Source organism: Daphnia pulex, chromosome 7 (assembly GCF_021134715.1).
Source record: "Daphnia pulex isolate KAP4 chromosome 7, ASM2113471v1".
Taxonomy (NCBI): Eukaryota; Metazoa; Arthropoda; class Branchiopoda; order Diplostraca; family Daphniidae; genus Daphnia; species Daphnia pulex.
The window spans coordinates 9,490,921-9,518,529 of record NC_060023.1 but is presented as its reverse complement, the minus strand read 5'-3'; the positions used below and the strand labels follow the sequence as shown (position 1 = coordinate 9,518,529).

Genomic DNA, 27,609 nt, shown 5'->3' with positions numbered 1-27,609 from the left:
TTTCGCGAAGTATGTAACCAAGGCGGCAACTTTGCTTACGTTTACTTTTCGTATGGTTGTCGTCTGCTTGAAACATTCAGTATTTGAAAAAAAGGTTAATTGTTATTGTTTATTTGTTTCATCGTGGAAGTTCTTCAAACATTTTGATAATATCCAGAAATGGAAGAAAACAATGGTGTTGAATGTGAATGTGGTGGGTCCATGTTCCCGAATCGTATGACAAGTGATGAGGTATGTAATGTTTTGTACTCTTTACTATACTGTTTTTGTTATTTGAATTGTGACTACAGCTTTTTATGGGAAATCTAGGTATTTCTTCAGTGCCAAGAATGTGGGACTACACAGCAAATGTACGACGCTGAGGATGATGGTTTTGACTTCACAGGAACATACGATGGAGGTACAACATATGTCCATGAAGATGGAGAAGGAGCCAAAACATCAGGCGTGAAATACAATAGAGCAAGTATCTCTGAGGTATGTAAACCAATCATGTTGATTCCTTGTTCCAACTATCAGTGTATATCAAACCATAATCTTCCAGGGAAGGAAAGCTGGGAAAGGTGTAATCGAAACACTATGCATGAAATTTAATGCTGGTCGTTTAGAAAAGGAAATGCTGGACATTTTTAAACATCTGAAAGCATGGCGCAATCTTACTTCAGTGGCAGCTGCTGTCTTCATTTCTGTCTACCGAAGGGAGCAGCCAATCTCCATTAAACAAATTTTGCCTGTCCTGAACGTAACCCCTCCAGTCACCATGTCTTTACTTGGCGTAGCTGTGAAAAGAGTAGACAAATACCGCAGAGAGAAGTTGCCCGCACCGCCTCAACCCTCAGACGAATCAACAACATTGGAATCTGGAAGTAGTACATGCACAATCCCAGAGATTAACAAGCATGCCCGTTCAGTTCTACCCAACTTAAAAGTCCAGGATCCTTTCATGACGTCCGTGGATGTAACTGAACGGGTCTACAATATCACGAATAAGATCGTCACAATTTTCGAGCGGCGGACCAAGCAAAGTTTCGACCGTCGGATCCTCACAATCGCTGCAGGTTTCCTGGCTTGGCAATCGTGTCATTATTATGACAAGCGTTATAACAGTCAAGTGCCTTTCACGGAGCTCAGGGAACCTAAAGAGAAAAGTGATTTCCAAAAATATTTAACTCTTACCAACCTTGGGATAGACGACCAAACTGCCCGCCACATAACGAGGAGTGTGACTTTAATCTCAAAGGAATTGCTGCAGCTATTCAAACACATGACTTGGGTTGCGAAAACTAGGAAATGCAAGAATGATGTACCCAAGTACCTAGAACAGATTTTTCTATTCCAAGGTATGACTACCGACGCGCTGAACCAGGAAGAAGAGATGAAGAGGCTTAATGAACCCATCATCGCACCCATTATACCAAGAGGTTTGATTTGTTTTTCCTTATTCTCTTTATTGACATTGTCTTTTTTGCTCTTTTCCTACGCTCTAATGGACTGTAAATGAAAAGTGTTATTGAACTCTTGGTTTTTTAATGATTTCATTTTATTTTTTTATCGGAAGAACTAACCGCGGAAGAAGAAGCGATCTTGGATGCGCCTGAATTAAGTGAAAAGGATTTGCCAGATGCGGAATTAAGCAAGTATTTGCGCCCAGAAGTGGAACTGAATCCCGTAAACGTCCATCTATCGTTTGCTGCCAACTTGGATTCGGACCTCGCCGAGCTGGAGAAAAAACGAACAATCAAGCAACAACAAAAGAAAAAATCAAAGTCAAAATCCATCAATTACCTCGATGATGACTAAGTTCACTTTCATCGCACTTTTTCCTTTCTTTTTTCTTTTTTTTTTTTTTTCTTATAATTTATAAAATTCCACACCTTTGAGAAAGTTCCCGGACACTCTCCCTTTTGTAATTTTCTTTTGACCGCTCTCTCGGCGCCGTGTTATCATTCTTTTAATGTATTAAATGATTGGTTCTCACAGCCGTAAACTCAGCGGGAGGGTTTTTTCTTAATGTCGCTGTAGGGCGATTCTGCTGGGATGACCGTCGGAACTGTATGCTTGGTTACTCAACTCGGAGAATAAAAATTTTCTAGAGAAAAGAAAAAGGAAGAAAGAAAAAAAAACAGCTGCAAATGTGTTTGTGAATGGGAAGCCCAACCATTTACTTTAACTTTTAAGGAGTCAAGCACCCGCTCTTCTTCCGACTTTTTTTTCCTCCTTTTATCCGACACGTCGTTTTCTCTTCCTCTTCTTCCTGTGTTTTTTCTTCTTGTGTTGTTTGGTGAGAGCCGTTTCTTTTCACTTTCGCTCGTTTCACCAGCAGGTTATTCACCACTTTGGTTGTTGTTGTTGTTTTGTTTTTTCCCTTCCGATTGGCATTGCCTGCCCGGCTGTCGAGGCGCATGGGAGAGGAAACCTCAGGTTTGTACAAGAAGCCGGTGTGATCATAAGATCACTCGTTCACCGATCGAGCTCACGAAGACTCCTCCTTGCAAAGATTGCCTTTTAAAAGACCGCATAGCTTGCTTTAGCGTTCAGTTTGTTGTTGGTACTTGATTCGGGTGATTGTTGTCCTGGCTTGTAAAAGGACATTAGTTCATCATCATCATGGATCCTACTTTAATTCCAACATTAATTATTTGTTTGATGTCGCTTGTTCAGACTAATCCTGTCGGTAAGTTCAATTTTAAATTTTATAGTTGGTCAATTAGAATATTCCCTTATTGTTTTATAATATTGCGGTACAACACACATCCTCTGTTCTGGTTCAGTTGCCAGTTGCCACCATTTAAAAAGAAAAAAAGCTTTCTCTTTCTCGATGGCATTTCTATTTATGACCCGCTCCTTTTTTCTTATCTTTCCCCGAGTGTTCTCGGCTTGTTGGGTGTCTAATGACTATAGCTCCCAAACTTTTTAAAATTAATAACGGAAGTGATTCAGCCCAGAAGCGAGGGATGAAAATGATGGCTAGAATTTTATGGTGTGAAATATCAAGAGCTCAGATGAAATTGTTATCTAGTTCAATTCGATCTCCCTTATTTACATGTGTATTATTTGTCTTCTTTTTAAGGATTTATCGGCGTACCACATGATCCTTCGGGTCAGGAAGGGCCCGGAAGTCTCTGGCACGTCTTCCGTCAAGTCCACGCTTCTGAAGTTGCCACCCGCCAGTTGCTGTCGTCGTCGAGAACCCCTTCATCCAAAGTGGCCGAGACGACGAGAATCATCTCTAAAGAAGAGCGTGGCAGATCTTACGAGCCTTCGTTTACCATCATCAGCCGCATCAGATCGCCCGTAGAGCAAATGTTGGCCCTCCTGCCGCCACGACCCAGCTGGACGCCAAACTTCCTGGGCCGTCGAACGGAAGCCATTCCCATCCGTAAAGAAGAGTCGCCACCATCGAGCCGGACGTCTTCTTCATCTTTTAATGCCTGGCCTCCGCACAACGCCAGCCATTTGGTGATAATTGGCGAAGCGGAACCGGTCGTCGAGGCTGACCAGCAGCAGCGGCACGTGGAGTCATCCAGAAAATACGGCGGCCTCTTCACCGTCGAGAAAGGAATGGTGCGCTATCGGAGTTCTCAGCAGTCAGAAGAGGAGATTATGGAGGGCAACCTGAGCGGAAACGGGCACTACTCCCAGCCGGAATCCCCTGTAACGTTTGGTCTGTGGGAAATGATGAAAACGCGCCGACCGCAGAAATGGGATGCGCTAAACAAGTTATTACCTTCTCGGTCTACCACTGAGCTAGTAGCAACAACTCAGCCAACTACGACAACATCTACGGCTCCGCTCAGCTGGAACGTCCATGATTCCGGGAATCATTCTGAATCCTTTCATCGGCTGGAGAACGACGACTCGGTTCTGGTAACGGACATTAGCAGCAGCCGGACGGAAGAAGCAGAAGAAAAAGGTTCTTCGACCATCTTACCTACCAGCAGCAGCCAGCAGTCTCAGTTACCGGATGCAACTGAAGCCGCAAACCGTGACGGGTTTGTCCAATCTGAAGACGACTCGATCCGCACCACCCCACAGCCGACCGCGCTGCCTCATCGATTCAACAACAGCTGGTCGCTGGTGGTCCGGGTCGACGATTCGACGTGTTACGCCGCGACGGACTCATTTGCCAATAACGGGACCATCGTTTTCAAGCGGTTCCAGTCGGCCGGTCTCAATCAATCTGGTTGGACTGATTTATCAGGCATTGAAAATTATTTTCCCGGCTTTGGCCGGATCGCCGGAACGAAGCCGGATCGTCTCATTGTCCGCACCACCATCGTAATAGCCGATGAAGATGAGCAACCATTATCGGAACAACAATATTCAACAACCCCTCAATCGATAAACACGGACACGACGATTGAATTTCAAACGGTATCTTTTGTTCCCTCGAATTCCTCGCTATTGACGGAGGAAATCATTACCATCCACAATGACAGCACAGACGCTGTTCCGCATCATTTGGAATCGTTGAATTTTGTATTCAGGAAAGTGGAGGATGACAAACCAGCCGTAAATAGCGTTGAACCCATCGACGACGCTGCAGACTTGACGGGTTCGGCTGTTGCAGTTGACGTGAGTAACGTGACGGCCATGCCTACCAGTTCCACAGAGGAGCAAATGACGCCACCGCTCCTCAAAACCTTGGAGAACCTGTTGCTAACCCATTTATTGCCTCCTATTACCTCTTCTTCGTCTGCGACATCTTCTTCTTCATTACCATCTAATTCGACTTTTACGTCTCCTTCTCCAACTTCGAGTTCGACAACCAGCTCCTACCATTTCACTTCTGCCGCCCCTTTGACGTCTACGAGCACCACCTCTTCTACTACTACAACCACGTCCACCGAATCCTATTTTCCGTGGGTGTTGCATCATTCGGAGCCGGTTCAGTCCATCAACGATTGGTCGATCGTTTCCTCCCAGCTAATCGAACCTGCTCCAATGTCGTCGACCTACTCAGCTCCTTCGCCTTCCACTACAGTTTTACCAGAGAAAGTTATACAATCCCCTGCGCACTACGACCCGGCCATCAACAAGGCAACATTGTCGTCGCACACACTCATCATCCCGTCCAGGAATCCGTCCTTGGTCCAGCAGCAACTCACTCCTTCCTATCCGCCACGTAAATCGTCCCCGGATTCGTCTACCGACAAATTTCCTTCGGCTTCTTCCATTCAAATGTTCACTTTGAAACCGGAAGTTGAGGCTCCTAAAATCGTCACCAGCAAACCGGCTCCTAAAAAGAATACGGGCCTAGCGTCGTTGATTCTCGCCCACACTTCCGCTTTAATGTCCGGAAACAATTCGCCATTTTTCAACGACGCCCGACGCTCATCCACCAGCAATAACTCTTCGTCACAGTCGGACGTCCGGCAGACCAAAAAGAATATTTTGCCGGAACCCCTTCCCGTCACGGCGACTGTTCACGTCATCATGGCCAGTCCGTATCCCGATTCCCTGGAACACGAGGAAGAACTCAATCGCCGACGATCTTTAGATTCTTCCGTCAGGACTAACAATCAAAACGCAATTAGAACGGGGAATTCTTCGTGGGCTTTTCCTTCCTTCAGTCAGCTGATTCAATCTCCCGGTCTATTACTGACCAGCAGGAACTCGTCCTCTTTTATTCGTGCGGTTAATGCCTCGCCTATTTCCTCGTTTAATGGAAATACCAACGACGATCTGCCTCCTTCACTCCCGCGTAAGTGATTCAAAACAAAACTTTCGTAAATATGACGAATAAAATTGCCTAATTCATTTCTCTCTGTGCTATAAACAGGATTTTCTTGTGGAAATCAGTCTTCTTCCGACGAACTGGTTATCACCAATCCCAACTATCCGAATGCGGATGATGAATCCGGCAACTGTGACTTTCGTCTTCTAGTGAATTCGCATCACGTCTGTCAGGTAATTAGATGAGGAAGCGTGCCCCAGAGAATTTCCCGCTAAACACATTAAATATTTTGATCAGATAAGAGTGGAATTTCGCGAAAGTAGAATGTTGCTTCCTAGAAAAGGAAATTGTTTACATCAATATTTGACCGTCTCCGAGTCGACTACGGGACGACTTAAATCACCTGCCGTAGAAAACAAATTGTGTGGTTATAACTCAGACCAGCATTGTGAGTTGAAAAACTAACAAGTAATTTCAAATTTAAATTTAACTGAATTATTTTTTATTTATTTCACAAGTTTACGTGGAACTGGCTCAATCGGAAAACACCGATAATCTTCGCCATGTAGATTTTAAAATCAATACCAAAGCGGCTGGATTTCCTTATCGCTACTCGATGATAGTCAATCAGATCAATTGTGATTTGCCCAGCCCAAACAAAGGTATAAACCAATAATAAATTTGTTAAAAAATAGCAAGTAAGTATTTAATTGTTTCTCTAGCTCCCACCGGATGTTTCCAGTATTTCAACAGCCGTACAGGTGTTATTAAGAGCTTCAACTTTGACGGTGGTCAGTATTGGAACAATCAAAACTACAGGATCTGTGTCAAATCCATCGACAATTCTTGCACGCTGGCTCTATCTAGTACCGAAGGAGATTTCGGCATCTATAAAGCCAAATCTCGTAGCGTTCCTGCCAATCGGTATAATGATTATTATTTGTTTAATTGACATTCTATCCAGGCCACGTAATTATCTTCATTTTTCCTGGTATCACAATTTTCTAAATTAAAGAGCTGGCGTCGGAAAGAAAGCTTGTCCTCGTGACTACTTGTGGATTCCGGGCACCACCCAGTCGGAAGAAAGAAGTTTATCCAGTGATACCCACGATCGATATTGCGGATCTAAATTTAGCGAAAGACGCGGTGATTTCCGTCACAGAATAGTCATGGGTACGAAATTTTTAATAATCTAAATTTTTCGAATACTAAAATGGTTTTAATTTGCATTCAGCTCGCATGTCCAAGAGTGTGCACATGATGATCTTCCATACCGGAGCGCCAAGGCACTTTAACGCCAGCGATCACGGCCCAGGCTTCCGCATCGACTTTGAGCAAACGAGCGAATGTCCGAGTCAATCCGCCATTAATAATTACAACTACGCCTCAAATGCGAACATCAATGGAACTGATTTGCTATTGGTCGACGCTGATTATTACGACGAATCGGATGATGACAAGGATCTTGTGAGCATCAATAAGAAATCTTTTGAATAGTGATGATTATCGATTTGATTTTCATTATCGTTCCTACTAACTGTTACATCTAATCGCACAAATATTTGGATTGCGTGTCTGCATTTGAATCTCAGTCTTATATAATCTTGACGTGTGTAAATATCGTTATAATTGAGGTGTCTCTTTACCTGGCGAATAATGTTACAATTGAATGAATTTGTTTTAAAAAATGTAATTTGAGAAAAACTGGATAATCATTTTTAAAAATGTCAAATACACAATGATACAAAACATAAGTACTCGGTTTACTGTATACACATGCTGGAATAAACAAAAGATTAATAAAATCAGGCTGTTCACTAAACAAAACGAATTTCACCAATCTAAAGAACCTTTTCTACTTTCCATGATGGTTTCAATACGCGGAGAATGTTCCGAATAAAATTGCTGGTACCAACGTCGATGTTTGCTGATGGTTCGATCTTCGGAGACTATGACCGGATGTCTGATGTAAGTTTTGTTGTTCCACACAGCCACGTCGCGCTCAAACTAAAACAATCCCTCAATGTCAGTTAAAAATCATAAGAATTTACCAAAACCATCTGATGAATGAATACCTGAATAGCTTCGCCCCAAAGAATCAGTTTGGCGTAAGGTGCGATGACAGTTGGCGAGGCGTACAATCGATGTAATACCCGTTGAGTGAACGGCGCAATGGGCGTAACAGTCTGAACCAAGACGCAACGGCCCAGCGAAGTGTCCAGAGTCAAATAAACCAATCCGGGACCGATCTGTTTGGCTTCGACTTCCATCAAGATGAAGGGTATGCGGCCGAAAAGACGCAAATCGTGCTTGATGGTCGTGACAGCTATGTGGCTATCGGCCGCTCCGTGCTCCGGGCCTTGCCATCCCACCTCCCAGTGATGATGCAGAATGGGCGCCGACGTGTCGTTTAATTTGCCGGGACAGTTTGATTTGTCGATGAATGTCAGGTCGGATCCTCCCAGCATCGACGGACCGTGGAGATGGGCCAAATGAGCCACGTCAGCTCCATTTTCAGGTATCTCTTGAATGTGAACGTTGACTTTGTACTCGGTCCGTCCGCGGTATTTCCAACGGCCTGAGCTGATGACATCCAATTCGGGAACGGTCCATTCTGGTTCCAAACTCTTGTCCGTCTCGGCGTGGTACCAGAAGAAAACGAAGCCGTTGACTTCGTGGCTCGGCCATTTCTTGACTTGAGCGCTCGTCGGAACTGGTATCATGATTTTCAAAACATAATTGTAATTTACATATGACTATAATATTCCTGTTTTTTTATTTTTGTTTAGATGCATTTCGAAATTCAACCTTTTCCTTTTGAGTATGGAATAGAAGTGCATTTGCCATCGTGCCCGCTGAACTTCCAGCCGTGAAATGGACACTCGATGCAATCGTCAACAACTCGTCCACCTATGCCCAAATGGGCTCCCAAATGAGGGCAGTAAGCGTCCAGCACACATACTTTTCCTTCTTCGGTCCGAAAAACGGCCAGATTCTCGTCTGTATAAAGATATACGTAACGTTGGAGGATTACCAATTATAGTGTTACATCATCTAGGCAGCAGCCATTTTAATATATTAGATTATGCGCCTATACTATATAACTGCGTCACGTCCTTAACAGAGGTCACTCTGAACTGTTACGTCATTCATCTGAAATTGATTTAATTATTTGATTTTGATTTTACCGAGAGCTTTGACGGCCAAGACTTGTCCGGCTTTGAGGTCTTCCGACTCGCACAGAGCGAACCATCCGTTGGGAAAGACGGGCGGCACGTCGCCGACTTTTTTGTTCCGTCTAGCTTCGTTGGCCAGCTGGCGCTTTGTCCTTCCGTAGCGATCCCATCTCGCTTGATCTTGGTAGCCCGTGTCGCACAAATCCTGCCATCAAAAAAAAAATTTTATGTTTTTTAAAAAAAGATTGAATTACAATTTGAAACTTACTCTGATCCTGTTGAGCGGTTGGATAAAGACGTAATGCAAGAGCCACATTAAGACTAGCGCAGCAACAGTGTAAAAGACTTGAATGAACAACGTGGTCTTGTCCATTGCCGTCCAGCTGAGAGACGTGAAGAAATCCGCCGACATTTTTGCGTGCTAGTCTAGACCTATGCCGTTGAAATGGAACTGTAGGATTTTGTGTGTCTAGTTTGAATAATAGATGAATGTGGGGGTCTCACCGTCGACGAGTCGCTCAGACACAAGACTGTTGCTTTCCCTTTGCCTTTGGTGTTTTCCAGCAGCAGAGTCTCAGCTACTGTTGCAAGAGTGAAACCAATAATAAAAAAGGAAACAAAAAAAGATACAACGCTGTAAGATGATATAGTCAGCGGCGTACGAAATACAAAGCTCATTTTCCTCTCCCCCCAGCAGCGCTATATCCCTCCCTAGTGACTTTTGCCCATCAATTTCCATTCGACTATTTTTCTCCGAACGTTACGAATCGTTGTATTATTTTACCTTGACCAGCCTTAACAACCTGCGCTGGCATACAGTCTGTGCAATTGCTTTTTATCCTAGTTGCACATCTTCACTTTGTTTGGCTGAAACGGCTACACCACTTTTAGGGGGAAACACTTGACTACAGGTAAAGTGGATAGCCGTTTGGTTGCCGTAGGGCCTTGTGGTTTTTCCTCTATATCTTTTTTTTGTTTCTTTACCTTTTCGTTTGTAAAAATAAAAAGAATCAACGTAAGGAATATATATAGGAGGGGCCAACTTTTGTGCTAGGCCAGCAGCAGCAGAGATAAGGGAAAGTGATGAATCGGAGCTGCTGGCTTTTTTCGCTTGTGTTTTATTTTTCGAGAGAGAGAGAGAGAGGGTGGTTGGTGGTGATGGGGACATTTTAGATGAGCTCCACAAACAGAAAGGCGAGATTGCGTCAACCTTGGCCAGCACCTGACTTGTTGTCGTCCCTTTTTCTTTCACAACATTACCCCGGTGTCCCTATCTCATTTGAAATATATTTACCTGTCCCGCGCTCAGCGTGCTGGGCGCCCACGCTCTGTATGTACATTTCCACCAAACTTTATTCAATTTTTATAGAAATTTCAAGCTCAAACATTTGATTATTTTTTTTTTTACCTGTGTGGTTGAGCCAATGGTGTATAGAAATTCGTGTCGTCGCCGGTAGAAACAGAAGAAATTGACGATGCCGTTTGAAAATTGGTTGTCGACGTGATGAACGAAGCCGAGTCAGCAAACAAATGAATGCGACTATGCTCTCGAGCCTTTGCCTTGGGACTCGTAGAAATAGCTATTTTGGGGGTTATATATATATATCCAATTCACTCTATAATGTACTAGTATAACGAACACAAATGTTTTCTTTTTTGAGTTTAGTAGTAGTCCGACTCCTTTATATTTCCTGGAATTCTTCCTGAATTGGCGATCTAACGGAATATGATCGTCTTTTTGTTAAATTTTAAAAACTGTCAGGAATCAAGTGTCAACGAATTCACTGTATGTTTGGATGGTTTAAACTTCTGACCTCAATCAATTCAAAAAAACCAGGCACAGCAATTCAAAAACAAAAAGAAGAGTTGAAAAACCAGAAAAACGGATCGATCGATTCGGGATGATTTGTATATGAATAATATCGAGAGCGCAGTTTGGGGATCGGTCGCTACACAGGCCAACAAGAATGTGTGGTGCCCGCTCAATGCGTCATGCGTGTTTAAATATGTTTCACTATACTCGGCTCATTATCAGTGCACTTTTATCTTATTTCATTATAGAACCGTAAAATACCAAAAAGGATTTTCTCGATCCTTCGACAACATATACAGCGCACACGGTGCGTTTCAGATATGGGATGTACTACGTTCTACGTTGACTTAGTGATAATAAGGAAAGTGACTAATATTTCAATACCATTGACGTGTAGCCTTTAAGTCGCATATGACGTTAAAGGAACAAAAGATAAGGCAGGTTGGAAAATGTATAAGTGATGAATGTAACCTAAACGAGTAAACTCGCTAAAATCAAATGACTCTTAAAGTCAGTCAACACGTGAGTAAAAGTGGGGTTGAATGCACCATTCAATTATTTAAGGTTAGCATAAAGTCACGCAAGGTAATCTAGTTTCTAAGTTGCAGGGTGATTTGAACTGAAATCAGGTCCCGGCATATATGACGCCGGGACCGGTCGTCTACGTTCTACTTACACAAAGGGCAAGGAATAGTTCCCGAAATGCGTCACTGATTTCATCTTTTATCTAATTATTTCGGCTTGAGTGTGAAGCATCGATTTGACTAATACTATACAAAGCCTTTGATTGAAATTTCGTTTATGTACATAGCGCACAGTATCACGTCATATATAATGACGGTGATTTTCATCGCAAGGTTATTCGGAACCAAACGATATGAACCTTTCACAATGTCGTTGACGGGCGGAAAAAGGGGAAAACAAAAATTTCGATTGCGACAGTCCACAAATCAATAACGACGAGTTTGAACGGAAATGAAAGATATGCCACTATGACCAAACAGAGCCGACACTTGCGCCGGAAATATATTGCCGTCAGTTGGAAAAGTGCCGAGTCTATACCGGCCGTTGGAAAAATAGGGAAAAATTGTCAGGCCAGATGCGCAACCTACAAACAGCTGGGAAGAGATGAATAAATTGAATCAGCATTAAATACACATCGTACGGAAAAAATATGTGTGGTGAACGTGAATATATTCCGAAAATGTAACAATCTACACATTTTTGATCGTATAGTATGATTCTTTCGTTCTCAAATTTACGTGTGAATGCACTTTGATGGACACTGTCGAGTTTTTCCAGTTTTTTTCTGAAAATTGAGCAATAAGACCTCCACGAAATTTTGAAACATCTAGGGTTACGCCCCAGCAACTCTCATCGGCGAATCCAAAATTCAAATCACAGCAGTCCCCAAACTGGATTATAGACTTTGTTTCTTTTTTTGTTTCTTCTTCTTCTTCTTCTTCTGAATCATTTCGTTATCGCTACCGAACAATCAAAAGTGACACTGCAAGAATTGGCTGGTCTACGCATAGCCTTGTAACGTCCCAACAACCCGTACTATTCTATACGGATGAATAACGAATAAAAGAAAGGGAAATTAATTGTCTATTCGTCCTTAAACGTTATATATTGTTTGAATTGATGATTGTCGAAGAAGATTTTTGTTCGTGAAAGGGAAACGATGAAATGGGTGTGGACGACTGGCTGGTCATTGGCCTGTAGAGTGCAGTATTATAATTTATTTTACATGTATAGTTAAAGGTGAAACAGCTCAAACTAAATCGGGCGAAAAAAAAAGGGAATTCAAATCGTCGAGCAAACTAACCGAAAAAAAACAGGTCTTTATAATTCAAAAGGTGCGGCCGCCAAAAAAAGCTGAAAGGAGCCGAACTTATATAGCTGCTTCACTCTCGCAAGCACTTGTTCTTCCACCGTATATCTTGAATGTTCCATCTCGAAAAAGAATAGAGGAGAAACACCTCAACGACGACGGTTTAGCCATAAAATAATTATGCGTTTGGTATAAGCCAATATCCAGTTCGCGTCCGTCCATTTCGAATTCGAACGAAAGTAAAAATGCCGTCTTGTGTTGTGTCATTAATGGATTTATTATCGACGTGGAGATAATGAATTCAGTGAATAATTTAGTGGCCGCAAAATCGAATTTTCGGCACGGATACCAATTCGTTGAACCGAAATGAACAAAGAGACCATTATTCATCCATAGCATATAGTAGTGTATAATAAAAGGGCCACTGCTCTCTCGGTATACTGGATTTTTCGTTTTTACTCTTTTTTCGTGATGATGATTTCCTGTTTTGTATATTTTTCTCAAATAGAGATAACTCGTTTACTGTTGATTTCTTTTCCACCTTATATTCAACCTTCATTCGCCTGTAGCCAGTCTTCTTCTTCTTTTTTCTTTCTTGATTTTATTTCCCTTTTTTTTTATTTTACTATTTCGGATGGACCAACCAAATACGGTCAACTCGATCGATGCGTGTTTATTTTTAACCCTTTTTTTCTTTTCAGTTTCGAGTTATTTATTTTGTTTCTTCTTCTTTCTCTATAAGTATTTCTTATGGTACCTTTGCCGACTCTATATGCTCCGGAAGATATATCCATGCTCTATTGAATGACAGATGACCAAAAAAACGACATATATATGTACAAGAATAGTATAAATGGGTCGAACTATTTATATCCACGACCTCGTAAAAAATAAATCGAAATCTTCTACGCATTCTTCCCATTCTTTTTTGTGTTTTCTGGTTTCCTCTTCTATTTCTTTTTTATTTACGACTAAATTTTATTTTTTCAAAGAAAAGAAAAGGTATATATGTATACTATAGGCTAAATAGAACCTTATTTGGCGGGCCCAGCAACTGTGTTCGACTCATCGGTCCCGTCTATTATAAACTGCGCTAAAATATAACAACTCGAAAAGGGTTAAACCCGGTTAAACCAATTCAGCTGCAATTTCTTTTGTGTGTTGTATCAACTGAAAAATGGGTCCCATATACCCAACAGTTTTACAACTTGAGTGTCATATAACGTTATGTATATAGCCTATATATAGTTATAACCTTCTGATCTGGACAAGACTCTAAGAAGAAGAAGAAGACTCTATATAGTAAAAATACTACACATTCATTTGGGACATTTCTCTGGGTCTTTTTCCTTCTAATACATCGAAGGATATCAACGTTCGATAAGAGGGTGGAATGACAATTATGAAAAAGAAATAGAAAAAACGAAAATGTCGTCCTTGACATTCATAAATGTATGCGAGTGTGTACTATACAAATAGAATGTCTGGAGTAGAATCATACGAACAAGAATGAAAGGACAAAAACAAAGAGAAATCCCTAAAGGTATGTCTATATTGATTTCGGAGGAATGGGGAGGTCGATAGGAGGAGAATGAAGAAGGGTCGTTGAGGATGAAACCAACGATAGTCAAACACACATCACGTCTACTCTAGTACCCAACACACACACACACACACACAAATAAAGAAGAAAAAAAAAAGTCTGCAGAGGATTGGGAAAGATGGGGTCCCACATAATGACGCTACAACTATCTACTATACAGGTAGGACAGGTAGGTAATAAAAGCAAAAGACGAAAAAGGAAAAAGTCAGAAATTCTCGTTTCTTAATTGCAAAAAAAAAAAAAATAATTTCTCTATCGGCACACGTTTGAGACCTTAACAAGTTGTTTGCTATCAGCAAATTGGCGACAAAAGTTGTATACGATCTGCTCCGGAAAAGATAAAAAAGATTTTTTTGATTTGGAAAAATTTGGCTTCCCCTATTTCAAATTTTTCAAAAGGTTTGAGTTTAAAAAAAAAAAAGAAAAGAAAAAGGGATGACAGGTTGAAGAACAGCCCCAACTGGAATCAAGTTGCCCAGGACGAAAGTCACATCAAACCGTACCACAGCCCACAGGTAATAGTAGTAGTCAAGTTTCAACCTTGAAAAGAGCGTTGTAGTGGATGGCGTTCTTCTCACTCTCTCTCGACAGGCATCTTAGTATAGTATATAATACCAAATGAAGTTGAAATAAGAAGCTCAAAAAATAGCAGGAGGATTCGATTGTGGGGTTCTGCCGATTGAAAGCACTGGATGACCGGATACTTATAAAAGTTGCTGTTCATTTTTGAATTGTTTCGAGTTGTCCAACTATGGAAATGCACTGGTTTAAGCTATGGGCAAAGCTGGTCTCTTATTTATTCGGCCAGTCCGGTTTCATCTGATATGAATAATATTTCTACAAAAACAAGAAAAATCCCAAAAAGCGAAAATCATCTCGACGAAAATGAGAAGAAAAAAAAAACAAGAAATTAAAAATGATAGTCAAAGATGTGACTAGCGCATAATCTACGTCTCTATTCATTTATATTTTCGCGGACTGAATGAAGAACGGAGAAAAAACCCATGGACACCCGGACACACCCAAAACCCTGGACTCTTTTTCTTTATTTCTCCATCGGCAGATGTAAAAGGGATTCTGGACGTCTGTCTAGACTCTAGACACATGGGCTCTGACTTTGTCTTCGCTTTTATAGGAGTCGAAACTCTTTTGTGAATTTGACCACAGACAACAAGTTTTCATTGTCTTTCCGAGTCTTTTGGTTTCTTCTCGTCGTCGGATCCCTTTTTCGTATTTTCCCTTTCATCCAGCACATAGTCTCCGTTTACAGCCCCGAATATGAAGAAGGGCCACCGTCGATTCCCGTTTGCCGTCCCGGCAGTTGGGGAAATAAATTTAAAAAAAAATCAATTTAAAAGATTTTTTCTTTCATTTTTTAAATTATTTTTTTCCAATGTATTCAAATTGTTGTTGCCAAAAAAAGATGTTTTTTTTTGTGTTTTTTATTCTCTACGATTTTTCATTCAGTATTCATGAACGGCGAGACGTCGTCGTTCGTGACAAGCGGTATTCTTGAGATCCCGTCCCGAGAGTCATCCAGCCCGGGGGACCTGCGGCATTATAAGGTTATCTACCCGATGGATCACGTGCAGAGTCGGCACTTTTGCTTATTCTTCTGCCGAACCAATTAAATGAAATGAATTCAAAAATCTAAAGGAAAATATCTAAAGACAAAATATTTATTATTTCTTTTCTTTTAATTCTCCAAAATACATCTCTCGAGACCAAAAAACAACCGAACCTAATATACACATAATAATAATAAGCCAAGTGCAAAAGTATATAAGATCGATCGAATAATATCCCGACGTATACATGTGTGAAACAAAAACTCATCTTCCGGTAGCTCCAAATTCATTCCGGCTGTCCAAGTTTTATTCGAACCCTCTGATGTGGAATGGCGAAGGGATGACACCCGAATGGATGTCATCGGAGAACTCTCATACGTGAGCAAAGTTGAAAGAAGAAGAACTTGCTCGACTTGTTCGTGTGATTGAATTTCGAATTGATCACCCGACCCAATCCCATCGCCATGATCGCCACCAAGAAGAAGCGTTAAAATAAAAAGCAAATTCCTCAGTACGGGCATGTAATATTATTTGATTTCTTATCTAATAATAATTATTCCCTTTTGGCTTCCAAGAGGGTCCTGGGGGTGTTATTAGGGCGGGTTTCGTGCAAACTTTTACTTTAATCTTGTCTGTGGTGGGTGGACGTAATCAAATTGTTGAGACGAACAATTTGATTTGAAAATAATACCGATCTGTTCAGCGGATGTTGATTGCTGGCGTTCAAACCGCTTTTTTCTTTGTTTGCGTTTTTTGGATTTAGGGGTCGATTTTTAATAAATTCTAATCGATACCTTAATTATTACTAATTAGAATATTAGTGTCGTCTGCTGCTTTCGTTCGTTTACAAGCGGAGACTAAAATTTCCAAAGGAGACTATAATTTTCAACAGTAGACTAAGATTTCAAAGAAAAACGGAATGATTGACAACTATTGATCACTTTTTGGACGTGGTCACGTGGAAGATACACGAAAATAAAATTACAAAAATGTGGTCATCGCCATGTCAACTTTGGTGTCGCAGCTTTCCATTCTCTCCATGCTGTTTGGCGGGTAAATACTCAGAACAAAAATGGGATGTCTATGGGAGCTTCAATAGCAGAGTTAAACTTGTTCCAAGTTTGTGAATTGTTACTAACTAATGAGTCATTAATTATCCCCTTGTCTATGCATGGTAGTTTGTTTGCACTATATATGTAACCTTTTCCTCTGTGCAGGTTTGAGGCCTGAGCCAGCCATCGTAACAGCAAAGTTTTTCTTGTGCTGGACTTCCAGTCATGTGATTTGATTGTTAACCTCCTGCCATCATCAACAATCACAGTATCATCGCTCAGGTAATAATTTTCGTTACTTTTATAAACCTGCATGTGACCTGCCAGATTTGTTTATGATGCAAGACTTGCATAAATGTAGTGTATTACATTCAAACCTTCAATTCTCCTGTTTAATAACTATTAGGGTATACCCTGGTTTACAACTGTTATTTTCTACTTTTCCTTGCTTAGTATTGTTTCTTTAAATATTTGTCGTATAACTCATTGTTAAAATTTTTTATTTAGATAAACAGTATCCCATTGGAGAAACTACCGATGCCGTCCGAGTTAAGGATCTCTTCAATTCCTCTTCCTTTAAATGCCCTCGTGTACGCCCGTGTACGAATGTGGGTGTATTCACGAGGACACCCTTTACCCTATCCATCCTGGTGGATTCAACTTTGGATGGAGCACTTGTGGATGCCTGGCTGTGGATTTCCAAGGCATAAAGGTAGGACAAATTCATCTCTATTCTTCCTTTTGGACAATTTGGTGGCGTTAATTTTAAATCGTTATGTAGTACGGAGTAGGATTATTCCTGGGCCATGCAGTTGGCTGAAACTTTTTATCTTGTTGTTTTTGTTTTTCTCAGTCAGGGTTTATTAGATCACTCATTTTTGAACGACTGCAGATCAGGCCTGTTTTTGTACATCACAGCTGTGTCTGTGAGTAAACAATCCAATTCATTTGAACTTGAAACACTTGAAGCAAAGTGCAACTTGAACAATTTTTCAACCAAGAAGGGTTTTGCCGCCACACCGGCACCTCCTGGTACGGTAGTATTTTAGTTCCGGTTCACAAATCTTAAAACGCCCTCTATTTCGGCTATGACGAAACAGAGGAATAAAGCAACCACCTGTTGAACTTGACCGAGTGCCGGGCACAACCGGGGGGTGGGTGGGAGAGAGAAACCCTCCGTTTTCACGCGTGTGATTTCGGTAAACGGAGAAGGACACGACTTGAAACGAAAGTCAAAGTAATTTAAATGGTAACACGTGACGTGTAAGTAAGACGTAAGATCTTTCTCCGCCGTTTCCAGGGCATCAATTATATCTCTCTAAACCCGAAAAAGGTCCCGAAACGGACCCAACAATTTTAAGTTTGTTTTGAAATCATAATTATTGGGGGATCCCAGTAATTAAGATTTCTTTCACGGTCAAAAACGAAACTCCGAAAGAAAAAGCTCAGCAACTGTTTATGGCTGAAAATGAGTCTTATTATTTGTTTTGTGCGTAATTGTGTAGAGATTAGCTCAATAATGATTATCTCAAGGGAAAAGAAGAAAAAGTCCCGATTCCCGGATTGCTGTTTATCCCTAAAACATTCAAAGTAGCTCGAGTCTATAATATCCCAGTCAATGACAACTCTCTGGCGTTTCAAATTTCTGTTTCTGAATGGCGTACGTGAAAAAACACACGTCTGCGTATCATTTTGTCATCAATTCATTCCCGATCTAACTAAAAAGGCAATCGAATATACACCCGAAATAAAATTCTAGCTCCGGTCCTTGTATAGAAATGATGTTGATACAACTATTGTTTCGACGTCATTTTTATTTCAAAAGGTTGATATTGTTATTAACTCATTCCATTTCCTGATATATTTTATCGGGTGCTATCGTCAAGTGAGTCTGACGGCTGCCAGTGGCAGAGAGGGAAACGAAAAAAGTTCGAGGGATGAAAAGAATTTTTGGTTTTCGTTTCTCTTTTTTCCTCTGAAATGACCAAATAAAGACTTGAATAATACACCCTCTCTCTCTGGTGTGTGTGTGTATCATCCCCTTCTTTTTCGGTTTGACCCACACACACACACGCTCTTCTTTTTCGTTTTTTGATTGCATTCGAAATTTTCACCCCCTAATCACGCTGCTGGCCTCGGATGCCTTCGTGATAGTATCATCGGCGTCTTCGATCTGATGAAAATACAATCCCGCGGCATTATTCTTCTTCTCTCCCCCCTTTTCTGTCGTATACTGTTCACCCACCACCACCACCAACCACCAGGTATATTTTTATAAGACTATAGTATCATCTAGTCAGTTGGATTCGTTCTTTTTGTTTTATTTTTAACCCCCTTCGGTCTATGGAAATTTTTCTTTCCCCTTTAACTTGAACACGCGTGCACGCTCCGGCCTCCTTGACACATTTCTTTTTCGTTTCACCCCACCACCCCGTTTTAATCAAATGGAAATGGAATCATTGGGTCCATGTGTTTTAATATGTAAATTTTTCATCCCCCGGTAATGAGGGAAGGTGAGAGGGTTAACATTGAATATTAAAATAACACAAATGAAATGAGTTTCTCCGGTTGAGAGAAGAAGAAGAATCAAGAGGGCGTGTCTTGGTGCCCTTCAAAAAATAAAAACAAAAAATAAAAAAATAAAAGAGGAACGAAAAGGAGCGGCCGATCGGTGCGTGTCTCACACGAGGCACACGTGTTGGCACTTAACTCCTTCGTCGTGCAAGGAGAGAGAGAGAAATCCTTCCGCATCGTTCCGGCGCTGTGTGATGAGATGGGAAATCCCCAACAAGAAAACGAAATGTTTTTCGCTCAATTTCAACACCAGGTGACACCAAAGTCTTGGACGTTTTCAAAAAATGTTCCAGGGAGAAGAAGAAGAAGAAGGCGAGTCCCACACGATAAGAACCTTTTTGTTTCCTCTCTCTCTCTCTCTTCATTCCAAAATGGAGAAAGAAATTTGACCTAATTTTCTGGCGTGTTTTTTCTTTCACCATGACGCGCCTGCTGGGGGCCGGTCATGGTGCAAGGGGGGGGGCGGCTATATGGTCGTTTAAGCAGGAGAAGTTAGACACAAAAAATATTCCTGGACAAGTTCACAGATGATGAAATAACCTGGTCAACCTGTGAAATCTAAAACTACCGGGAAAAGAAAAGAGAAAAGAAACGGAAAATGGCGATGAAATTGATGACGACACCCAAAAAATTTGAACGACCCCATCAGCCATCAACCGGATGGGAAATTGAAATCAAGGTAAACGGATCATCATCATATAAGAATATGCCCGTTATCCGATGCACCATGCACGCGAAATGTAATGTGTCCCCACGACGTCACCCGTCGCCAGGCATCGCCGCCGCCGGATACTCCCGATACCTTGGCCGTCGTCGGTGGCGGCGGCGACCGTTCAATTTCAGCCCCATCAGCCATCAGTCCCGAGCCAATAAGACCGGGGGCCGGAAGGAGGGCCCTTCCGGGCGGTTCCGAAGTCCGGATCATATCCACCACAGCAGCCGGGTCGACACATATCTCTTGCGCAACAGGGAAGACAACGCACACAGCACAATTCAGAATTCAAAACAAACCGAACAAAATGTTTTGTTTCAAATCGAAAAATTGAGGTCACCATGACCGTCTGGATGTGGCAAACGACAAAAACAAAAATCAAAAATCGATGAGTTTTTTGTTTTTTTGTTTTATTGACGCGCGTCGAATGTCGGTCGGTCGGTCCGTGAATGGACACACGACGACGACGTCACACAGGCGGTGAAAATCCCGTGAAAGGAGCTGAGCTGGCTTTCTATAAAATAAAAGAGAAAAATCAAGATTTCCCAGCACGCGGAGAGAGAGAGATGGAAAAGCCAAGTCTGCTGTTAGCGTTCGTGACAATGAACTTGAAGGTACAACAACGCGGAAGAAGATAAAAAGACAAATTTTTTTTGTTTGTTTCTTTGCTGGCGACGGCACCACCACCACCGCAAGAATTGCGCGCAAAGGGAAAGAAAATAAAATAAGAAAATGGGGAATTCCGTTGCTGGACAGGAGACGATAGTTGTTGTTGGTGGAAAAATAAAGCGGAAGGACAACCGACGGTCACGACTGCACAATGCAAATCAGCCCCCATCGTAGAGGCCCCCCTAGCTACGTAGTATTATTACAGCTGCTGGGTCGTCGTCGTCATTATTCCCGTAGGTTTTTTGTTTGTTTGTTTCTTTTCTTTTCGGGTACAAGCAAATAAAATTAAAAGTTAAAAGAGAGAAGGTAAAAACCGATGACAAGTCGACAGAAACATAAATCAAGGGAGAAGACCAAATGCCCAGAAAGGATAGGAAATAATAGTATGCCAACGACAATAACAAACGACGACGGAAAAGTACCGCAAGTCGTTTTATTGTGTGGTCCAAGAGAAAACAGGTTGTCCGAAGTTCGTCGACATTTTCTTTTTATTATTTCGTTTTTCACGTGCTCGTGTAAAGCGAAATGGAATTTTTTTTTTATTTTTTGACGAAATTTCAACTTAAAATGATGAAATAATGTGTGTGATTACCAATGACGAATATCTGATAGATAAGCGGGTCACGTAGATCGACAGACAAAAATGGGCGTGAAAGAGAAAATGGTTTGCCAATTTTTATTGAAGATTGCGCAATCCTAAAAAAATACGTTGGCGGGAAAATTTGAAAAAGTTAAATTTTTTTTTTTGAATTTTCAAGCGCGCCAATTTCAAATTCCCCGATGACACAGAACGAGAAATTTCCGGTCAATCTTATTTCTCTTTTAAAGCAAAAGGAGTGCAGTGAGTCAGTAACGCGATCTGATAACTATAGAACTATATACCGTGTGTGTGCCGACTTGGCGGTTGGTTGGGGTTTTTTTTTTCTTCTTCTTTTTTATTTGCCAAAAAACCAAAACACCGCCCAAAGGAGAAAAAAAGGAAAAAATAGTCGTGAATTTTTAGCGATGTGAGAAGCGAAGAATATGGGAGAAGGAAATGGTGGCCAATGATTTCAGAGGTCTGGCGCGCGCAGCTCGGCGTGTAGCGTTGCACTTCTTTTTGGTTTTATTCGGCAGGGGGGAACATTTGCGGGAGTCTGGTTACGCGCGCACATATTGGACCGCGTGATGTGTGTGGGAACTCGGGCGAATCGTACCCTGTTGCTAATGGATATCCAACCCATGTAAAACAAACAGAGAAAAAGAAATTTGTGTCTTGAATTGCCGCGGTCCGGGGGGTGGGCAATCACTACCGGTTTCTCTCGGGAGTGTGTAAACTGACCATTACATCACGAGCGGAACATTATCGGTTCTAGTCCAATCAATTACAACGTACAGTATGTAATAGCCAGCCGAAATGCTTTTTGATTTCGTGTGTATATTTTCGGTTGTTTTTTGTCGTGTATCCATTCCGACCGCCCCACCCACCCAACACGCAGCACGTATAGCTGGGGGGTCACGTGACGCGGAAGGGACGAGACCTCAATTTGATCTACCGACGGGATATTAAAGATTTATTTCAGATTCGAGACGAATTATTTTCGTTGGATTTTCATTCACCGTTTTTCGGGGGGGAATTTGTAAGAAATCTGCAACGTCGCACGTAATTATTTAAAGGGAAATGAATTAAATACATCGGTATGCGTATAGAGTTTTATGCTATGTCATCGGCGTTTTCTAACGGTGCTTTCCTTTTTCCGTCGCTCAACCCTAAAATGAAAAACAAAACAAAAGAAAAATTTAAAAGAAATAAATAAAAATACAAAACTTTTGCATTTTCTCCTTCCCCACTTCTCCGAACTCATAAAACGAATTCGTTTCTTTTTATTATATAAAAACGACGTGCTGAGACGTCGAGTCAGTCGAAGCTTCTCCAACCCATGTTTTGTTTCTAGCATGTTCTCTGCCCCCCTTTTGTCTCGGCCTTTTGATGTTTTTTTGTTCCAGAATGATTGATCGATTTCGTAATCAATTGACACGCGCAGCCCACACGGCTGTAGCTGCCCATTGACCAGATTTTCCAACCTCAATCTATCGGCGCTCTATCTTGTGGAAAACAAAACTTTCATTCAGAAAAATCGCCCAGGACATATCTGAAATGGATCTGCACTTGCGGGGAATTTTAATTCAGTCGATTGAATATTCAAACAAGTGAAACAACAAAAACTGGTTTAATTATTTCAGAGATTTTATGAGAGTTTTATTGTTTTTTCTTTTGGCAATTTTGCGGATGATATCGAATAAAGAAGATGGTCAAAATTTGGTATGCGAACAACGTGATTGGCTGAAGAGCGGCACTCCAGGACCATATTACAACCGCGATTGTAATATGTAAATGGCTTATTGATATTTTATTCGCTTCGTTTTTTCCCGGTCGCATACGAAATGCACCCGAGAAAAAAGCTAACGGATTCACTTTGGGTATTCGCCATGCGCAATGCCTGTGTGGATGGCACCGCCCGTTGTTTGTGTGTGTGGATCAAAATCAAAATGCGGGTTACACAAGCAAACAAACAAACAAAAGCAAAATTGAAATTCAAAGAAAAACAGAAAACATAACGGGACAAGCGATAGATCGGGAGAACAGGCGTGTGGGGTGGCGTGGCGGGAGTGGGGTGGACTTTTTCTTTTCAATTTTTTCTTTTTAAAGATTCGGATTCCTCACCTTTCCCTGCCACCACGCTTTGCAATCCAGTTATTGCGCAGTTGTCTTTTTATTCGAAAAATCTGGATGATGACAGACTTAGCTTGAGACTATAATAATAAATGCCCACGCCCTCCTTTCATTATATGTACTATATAAGAGAAAGATTTAATTCGATTTATTTGCTGCTGCTGCATGTGGCACAGTTGCAAATTTCTTGGACATAAACTGAATGAGGGACTCGCGAAATCTCTCTTTCTTTTGTTTATAGCGTCCCACATTCGTGAGAAAATAAAAATAAAAAAAGATTTTGGCACACACCTGGACTCGATTGTTGTCCCACTAGATTGCGAACAGTAGAGCATAGCCTATAACAATAATAATAATTTTTTCAAAAAGGTACAAGAGTGCACATTTTATTGTTTTTTAAATTGAGGGCGAAAAATAGCAAATGATTGTGTCTGGGAGAGAAAAAAAACTAGAAGAAATTCCAGACGATTTCGGTTGAACTGAAATCAAAATTCTTCCGGTGTCCCGGATATTTTCTCTCGCTTGTGTTTTTTGGTTTTCACTGTTTGGAAACCGAGTGATGTTATGGCGCTGCTGTTTGGTTGGTCGGTCGGTCGGTCGTGTGGTGCAATCTAGGAATGAGAAAAATCCAGGACATGCCCTGCCCGTTTCACGCTGGACCCACGTGAAAAGGACATAACAACCAAAACAAACCGACGACGAGATTTTTTTTTTTTTTCTATACTCCGATTCCGGTCAGCGCGTGGCGGAGGGCCGGGCCAAAGCGACGAAAGTGACGAATAGAAAGAAACGAAACAAACCGATCCTATAATAGTATCTGAGCCAGATATTTCGACTGCATAACGACCGAATAGATATATCTATGTATTACATATGCATATGTATATGTGCATGGCCACATGAGGAGTCCAGCAGCCGACCCCGGCGCTCTCTCTCTTTCCCGAACGTCCAACGGTCAACCAATCAGCCAAAGCCATCGCCAATGTAACGGGTTCTTTTCTTTTGAATTTTCTACACCACCACCACCACCCGTTTGGCTTATCTTCTATCTTCTCCATGATTTTCTCCGGCGGTCAAACAGCGTTGCATTGCACTCGCCAACAGTCCAACAGAGAGAGAGAGAGAGACGGGCAACAACAACCAAACAAAAACAAAGCCCAACCTAAAAAAGGCGGACCGGTTGACCGGCGTCTATTGTGTGCGCGGGAGCCGGGCATGATGTTATATAGCTCGCAGACTTTCGCTTCTTTTCGCGGAATAATAATGATACGTACGCAAACCAATCACGAGCTCTCTTATATATATTTCTATCTGTATTGCCAACTTGATTGTCGTATTATTATTCGAATGCGATTTCTACACAGCACATTTCGCCACAGCATTTCGCGCGGGTTTGAACAGGAAAATTTCTTTTCTGCCAACTGGCGAAATGCAATTGATAAGTATGTGTGGCATCTTCTTCTTCTCTCTTTATTTAAATGGCGATCGCCTCATCGGTGCCAGCAGCCCGAAAACGGTAGGAGTTTTGTGTTGTTGACACACTTCAAAACTGCGCCAAAGGGACTCATTTAATTTTGATATTTTCTTTTGAGAGGGGGGTACCAAATAAAATTTTTATTATTATTGATTATTTGGTCCTGTTTGGCTGTTTAAGACAGGGTTTTTTCAACCACAAAAAAATGGGGCGGCATTTTTTATTTAGAAGGGGAATAATTATGGCGCCAGGTACAAAACACACAGACGCCAATCGATTTGAGGCGCACGCCAAACAATCGCATCAAAAAGATACGTCCACAGAGCAAATATGTGTTCTTTAGACAGCCCTGCCAGTCCCCACAGGTATTCTAAATGAATTGCACATTTTCGGTGGCTGATGCGCTATCTAGTCGAAAAGGACGTATGGCTCTGTGTAGGTATAATAAAAAATATGAGGGGGGGTAACACTCAAAAAAACAACCTGGTCTTTAAGGAGCAGCCCAGTTTGAATTGTATAACGTTTATCTGTGTGTTTGACTTTGGGACGGTATAAAAGAAAAACAGGAAAATCTATTCATTCGAAATAGGGGAGTTTTATTTTCTGGTTATTGGAGGTTTGGGATTTCCCCGCGTCCCTTACCGCAAGTTTACTTTTCATTTTTAATAGTTTGTTTAAAGAAAATTGAATTATTCTTTTTTTTTTTTTTTTTGACGTAGAGATGACCGAGTATGACGTCAATCAGTTGAAACACAGATCCGGGATTCTAAAAAGTTCACGGCCATCCCTTGTTTTTATTCATATTTTTTTTTCTCGTTCCTGTGGGCTGAGCTATTTAGACCTTTTTATTTTCCAGTCTAACCCGATGCGATGCACCTGTTGCTGACGCGTTTGGCCGTCATTTTTATTTCACTCCGTTTTGTTTCCGTTCAATATGGCGGGACTGGCAGCCGTGTTAGGCGGGGAGAGTATCCGTGATGGAAAAGATATCTACGGTCGATTCAAATATTCCATTGGCCACATTTCTTGTTCTCCTCTCCATTTTCCAGTAGTTAGTCTACATTACTCGGCAGAATTTCAGGCGTTGACGTATGTCTATTGGTGTCAGTGTCGAATGATCATAGAGAGCCCAGCTGTTCAAACAACACATTTCTCGTCACCTATGCGACTCACACATGTGGCAGGGTCGCACGAAAAAAACTTCACCCGGATATACTAGTCACACACACACCTTTTTCCAACGTAAAAATAATTCGAACTTGGAATTGAAACAGTCGAAACGGCAGGTGTTTTTACTCTCTCCTTTCCCATTTGTCGCGCAAACTGCGTGGCAGTTAATCAAAATAAATTTCATCAGAACTGTAATATGTGTCAATATCTAAATATTGACAGTAGATAGGCGCTCTATAAGTTCAAGTGCGACAGGTGTTGTTGGCCGAGCCGGCAGTTTTCAATGTTAATCGATACATAGTTGGCCACCTTTTTGTTATTCATGAACCAGAATATGTCGGCCAGGGCTGTATTGACACTAGTTTTATTTTCGTTTGTTCATCTGTTTCAAATTGGCCGCCCATTCACTTTTTTTTTCGGGTGGGAGGCGTGAGCGCATATAGCGGGATCGAGTGGCCGCTGACGTCAAGTCACGTGAGAGTGCGTAGAGGAAAGAGAGAGGAATCGAACCGACAACAGGTAGAAGAAGAAAAAAAGGAATTTTTTCGGTTTTCAGGACGAGAATAAAAAGGGGAAGTTTTTTCTTCTTCTTCTTCTTCTTTTTCCAACGTGAAAAAGAAGGAGGTCTAAGAAAAAAGGGAGGGATATATAGAGAAGAAGAGGAATATAAAAAAGAAAAAAAAAAGATAAAAAAGAAAAAGAAGAAGATGATAAAAGAAGAAGACCTTGGCCTTGACCAGAAAACCGAAAAAATACCAAAAATAAAATAGAAAATAGAAAATGAAAATCCCCTTATAGCTTGTTTGTCGTTCCAACTGATTCGACTCTACATATTCAACGGTTTTTTCTTTACTATTGCCCGGTTTATATTTAGACTTACTACTACTACTACGACTACTACAATTGACTGGACTTAATTACGTGTTACCTGTACAATCTAAACTGTACATGTTTGAAGGGAATCGAGGGCGGAGCTTGAGATTTTGGGTCCGTTGCGGGGCAACAGTTTGAACCTGTTGATTGGTCGTTGATTACGTGAGAGAGAGAGAAAGAAAAAACAAAAATGTTGAAGAAGAGTTTCACTTTTTCATTGATGCGGATCGCAACGAATATAGCAGCAGCCTAACCCCCGGCCAAAAACAGCCACCGGTTCTCTAATTTGTGTTTATTTATGTACACCTGAAGGCTATGTAATATAATCAGAATAAGTGCAAGAAAAAAAGTAATAATCAATCAAATCATTAAGAAGATGGCTTATAAGAAAACAAGTCTAACGGAGAAGTTGGGATTGTCAACTCGAGTTGTTGCGTCATATGACTTGACTAAAATCTCAGCCCCGGCGACCGACCGACCGACCGACACAAGAAGAGGAGAAAAAAAAATCAGAAGTGGGCGGAGTTAAACACTGTCCATACAAACACACAGAGAGAGAGAGAGCAGAGCAAAGCGGTTCGCGACTTTCTTTTAGGAAAGAAAAAAAAAAGTTTTTAATAAAAAGAAATAAAATAAAAATCTTTCAATGACGCAGAAACAAAATTCCAAAATTTAGCGGAAATCTTTTTTGGGGTTTTTTT

At 41.3% G+C, this 27,609-nt stretch overlaps 2 protein-coding genes and 1 long non-coding RNA gene across 9 annotated transcripts; 2 read left to right on the top strand and 1 right to left on the bottom strand.

The window, feature by feature from the left end:
- Positions 1–38: 38 nt before the first annotated feature.
- Positions 39–7,431, top strand: LOC124198081 (uncharacterized threonine-rich GPI-anchored glycoprotein PJ4664.02-like). Its single transcript, XM_046593735.1, has 11 exons — positions 39–231; positions 310–477; positions 545–1,421; positions 1,559–2,674; positions 3,071–5,704; positions 5,783–5,910; positions 5,975–6,125; positions 6,196–6,339; positions 6,400–6,601; positions 6,693–6,850; positions 6,912–7,431. Exons 4-11 carry the CDS (start codon positions 2,608–2,610, stop codon positions 7,172–7,174), a joined length of 3,747 nt encoding a protein of 1,248 aa, XP_046449691.1. The 5' UTR covers positions 39–231; positions 310–477; positions 545–1,421; positions 1,559–2,607; the 3' UTR covers positions 7,175–7,431.
- On the bottom strand, positions 7,356–10,839 carry LOC124198091 (cholesterol 7-desaturase nvd-like). 7 transcript variants are annotated; one of them, XM_046593751.1, is made up of 8 exons: positions 10,494–10,839; positions 10,262–10,433; positions 9,358–9,434; positions 9,122–9,285; positions 8,866–9,058; positions 8,486–8,677; positions 7,753–8,390; positions 7,356–7,684 (listed from the first exon to the last, which is right to left on the bottom strand). In XM_046593751.1, exons 4-8 carry the CDS (start codon positions 9,263–9,265, stop codon positions 7,511–7,513), a joined length of 1,341 nt encoding a protein of 446 aa, XP_046449707.1. In that variant the 5' UTR covers positions 9,266–9,285; positions 9,358–9,434; positions 10,262–10,433; positions 10,494–10,839; the 3' UTR covers positions 7,356–7,510. The 7 variants fall into 7 exon arrangements, with proteins under 7 accessions (XP_046449707.1, XP_046449708.1, XP_046449709.1 ...); XM_046593752.1 differs by having other exon boundaries at positions 9,358–9,431; XM_046593753.1 differs by having other exon boundaries at positions 9,122–9,304; positions 10,262–10,839.
- Positions 10,840–16,490: 5,651 nt separating this feature from the next.
- On the top strand, positions 16,491–20,426 carry LOC124198079. Its single transcript, XR_006876457.1, has 3 exons — positions 16,491–16,724; positions 16,889–17,005; positions 17,231–20,426. It is a non-coding gene; the product is annotated as an uncharacterized LOC124198079 (long non-coding RNA).
- Positions 20,427–27,609: the final 7,183 nt, after the last annotated feature.

Bases quoted from the DNA above. Each gene is read 5' to 3' on its own strand.
- LOC124198091 (XM_046593753.1), bottom strand. From the start codon at position 9,265: ATGTCGGCGGATTTCTTCACGTCTCTCAGCTGGACGGCAATGGACAAG. The intron at 8,678-8,865 runs GTAAAATCAAAA...ATCTTTATACAG, and splicing joins CTTGGCCGTCAAAGCTCTCG to ACGAGAATCTGGCCGTTTTT. The intron at 7,685-7,752 runs GTATTCATTCAT...GGATTGTTTTAG, and splicing joins TTTGGGGCGAAGCTATTCAG to TTTGAGCGCGACGTGGCTGT.
- LOC124198081 (XM_046593735.1), top strand. From the start codon at position 2,608: ATGGATCCTACTTTAATTCCAACATTAATTATTTGTTTGATGTCGCTT. The intron at 5,705-5,782 runs GTAAGTGATTCA...TGCTATAAACAG, and splicing joins TCTGCCTCCTTCACTCCCGC to GATTTTCTTGTGGAAATCAG. The intron at 6,851-6,911 runs GTACGAAATTTT...ATTTGCATTCAG, and splicing joins CCGTCACAGAATAGTCATGG to CTCGCATGTCCAAGAGTGTG.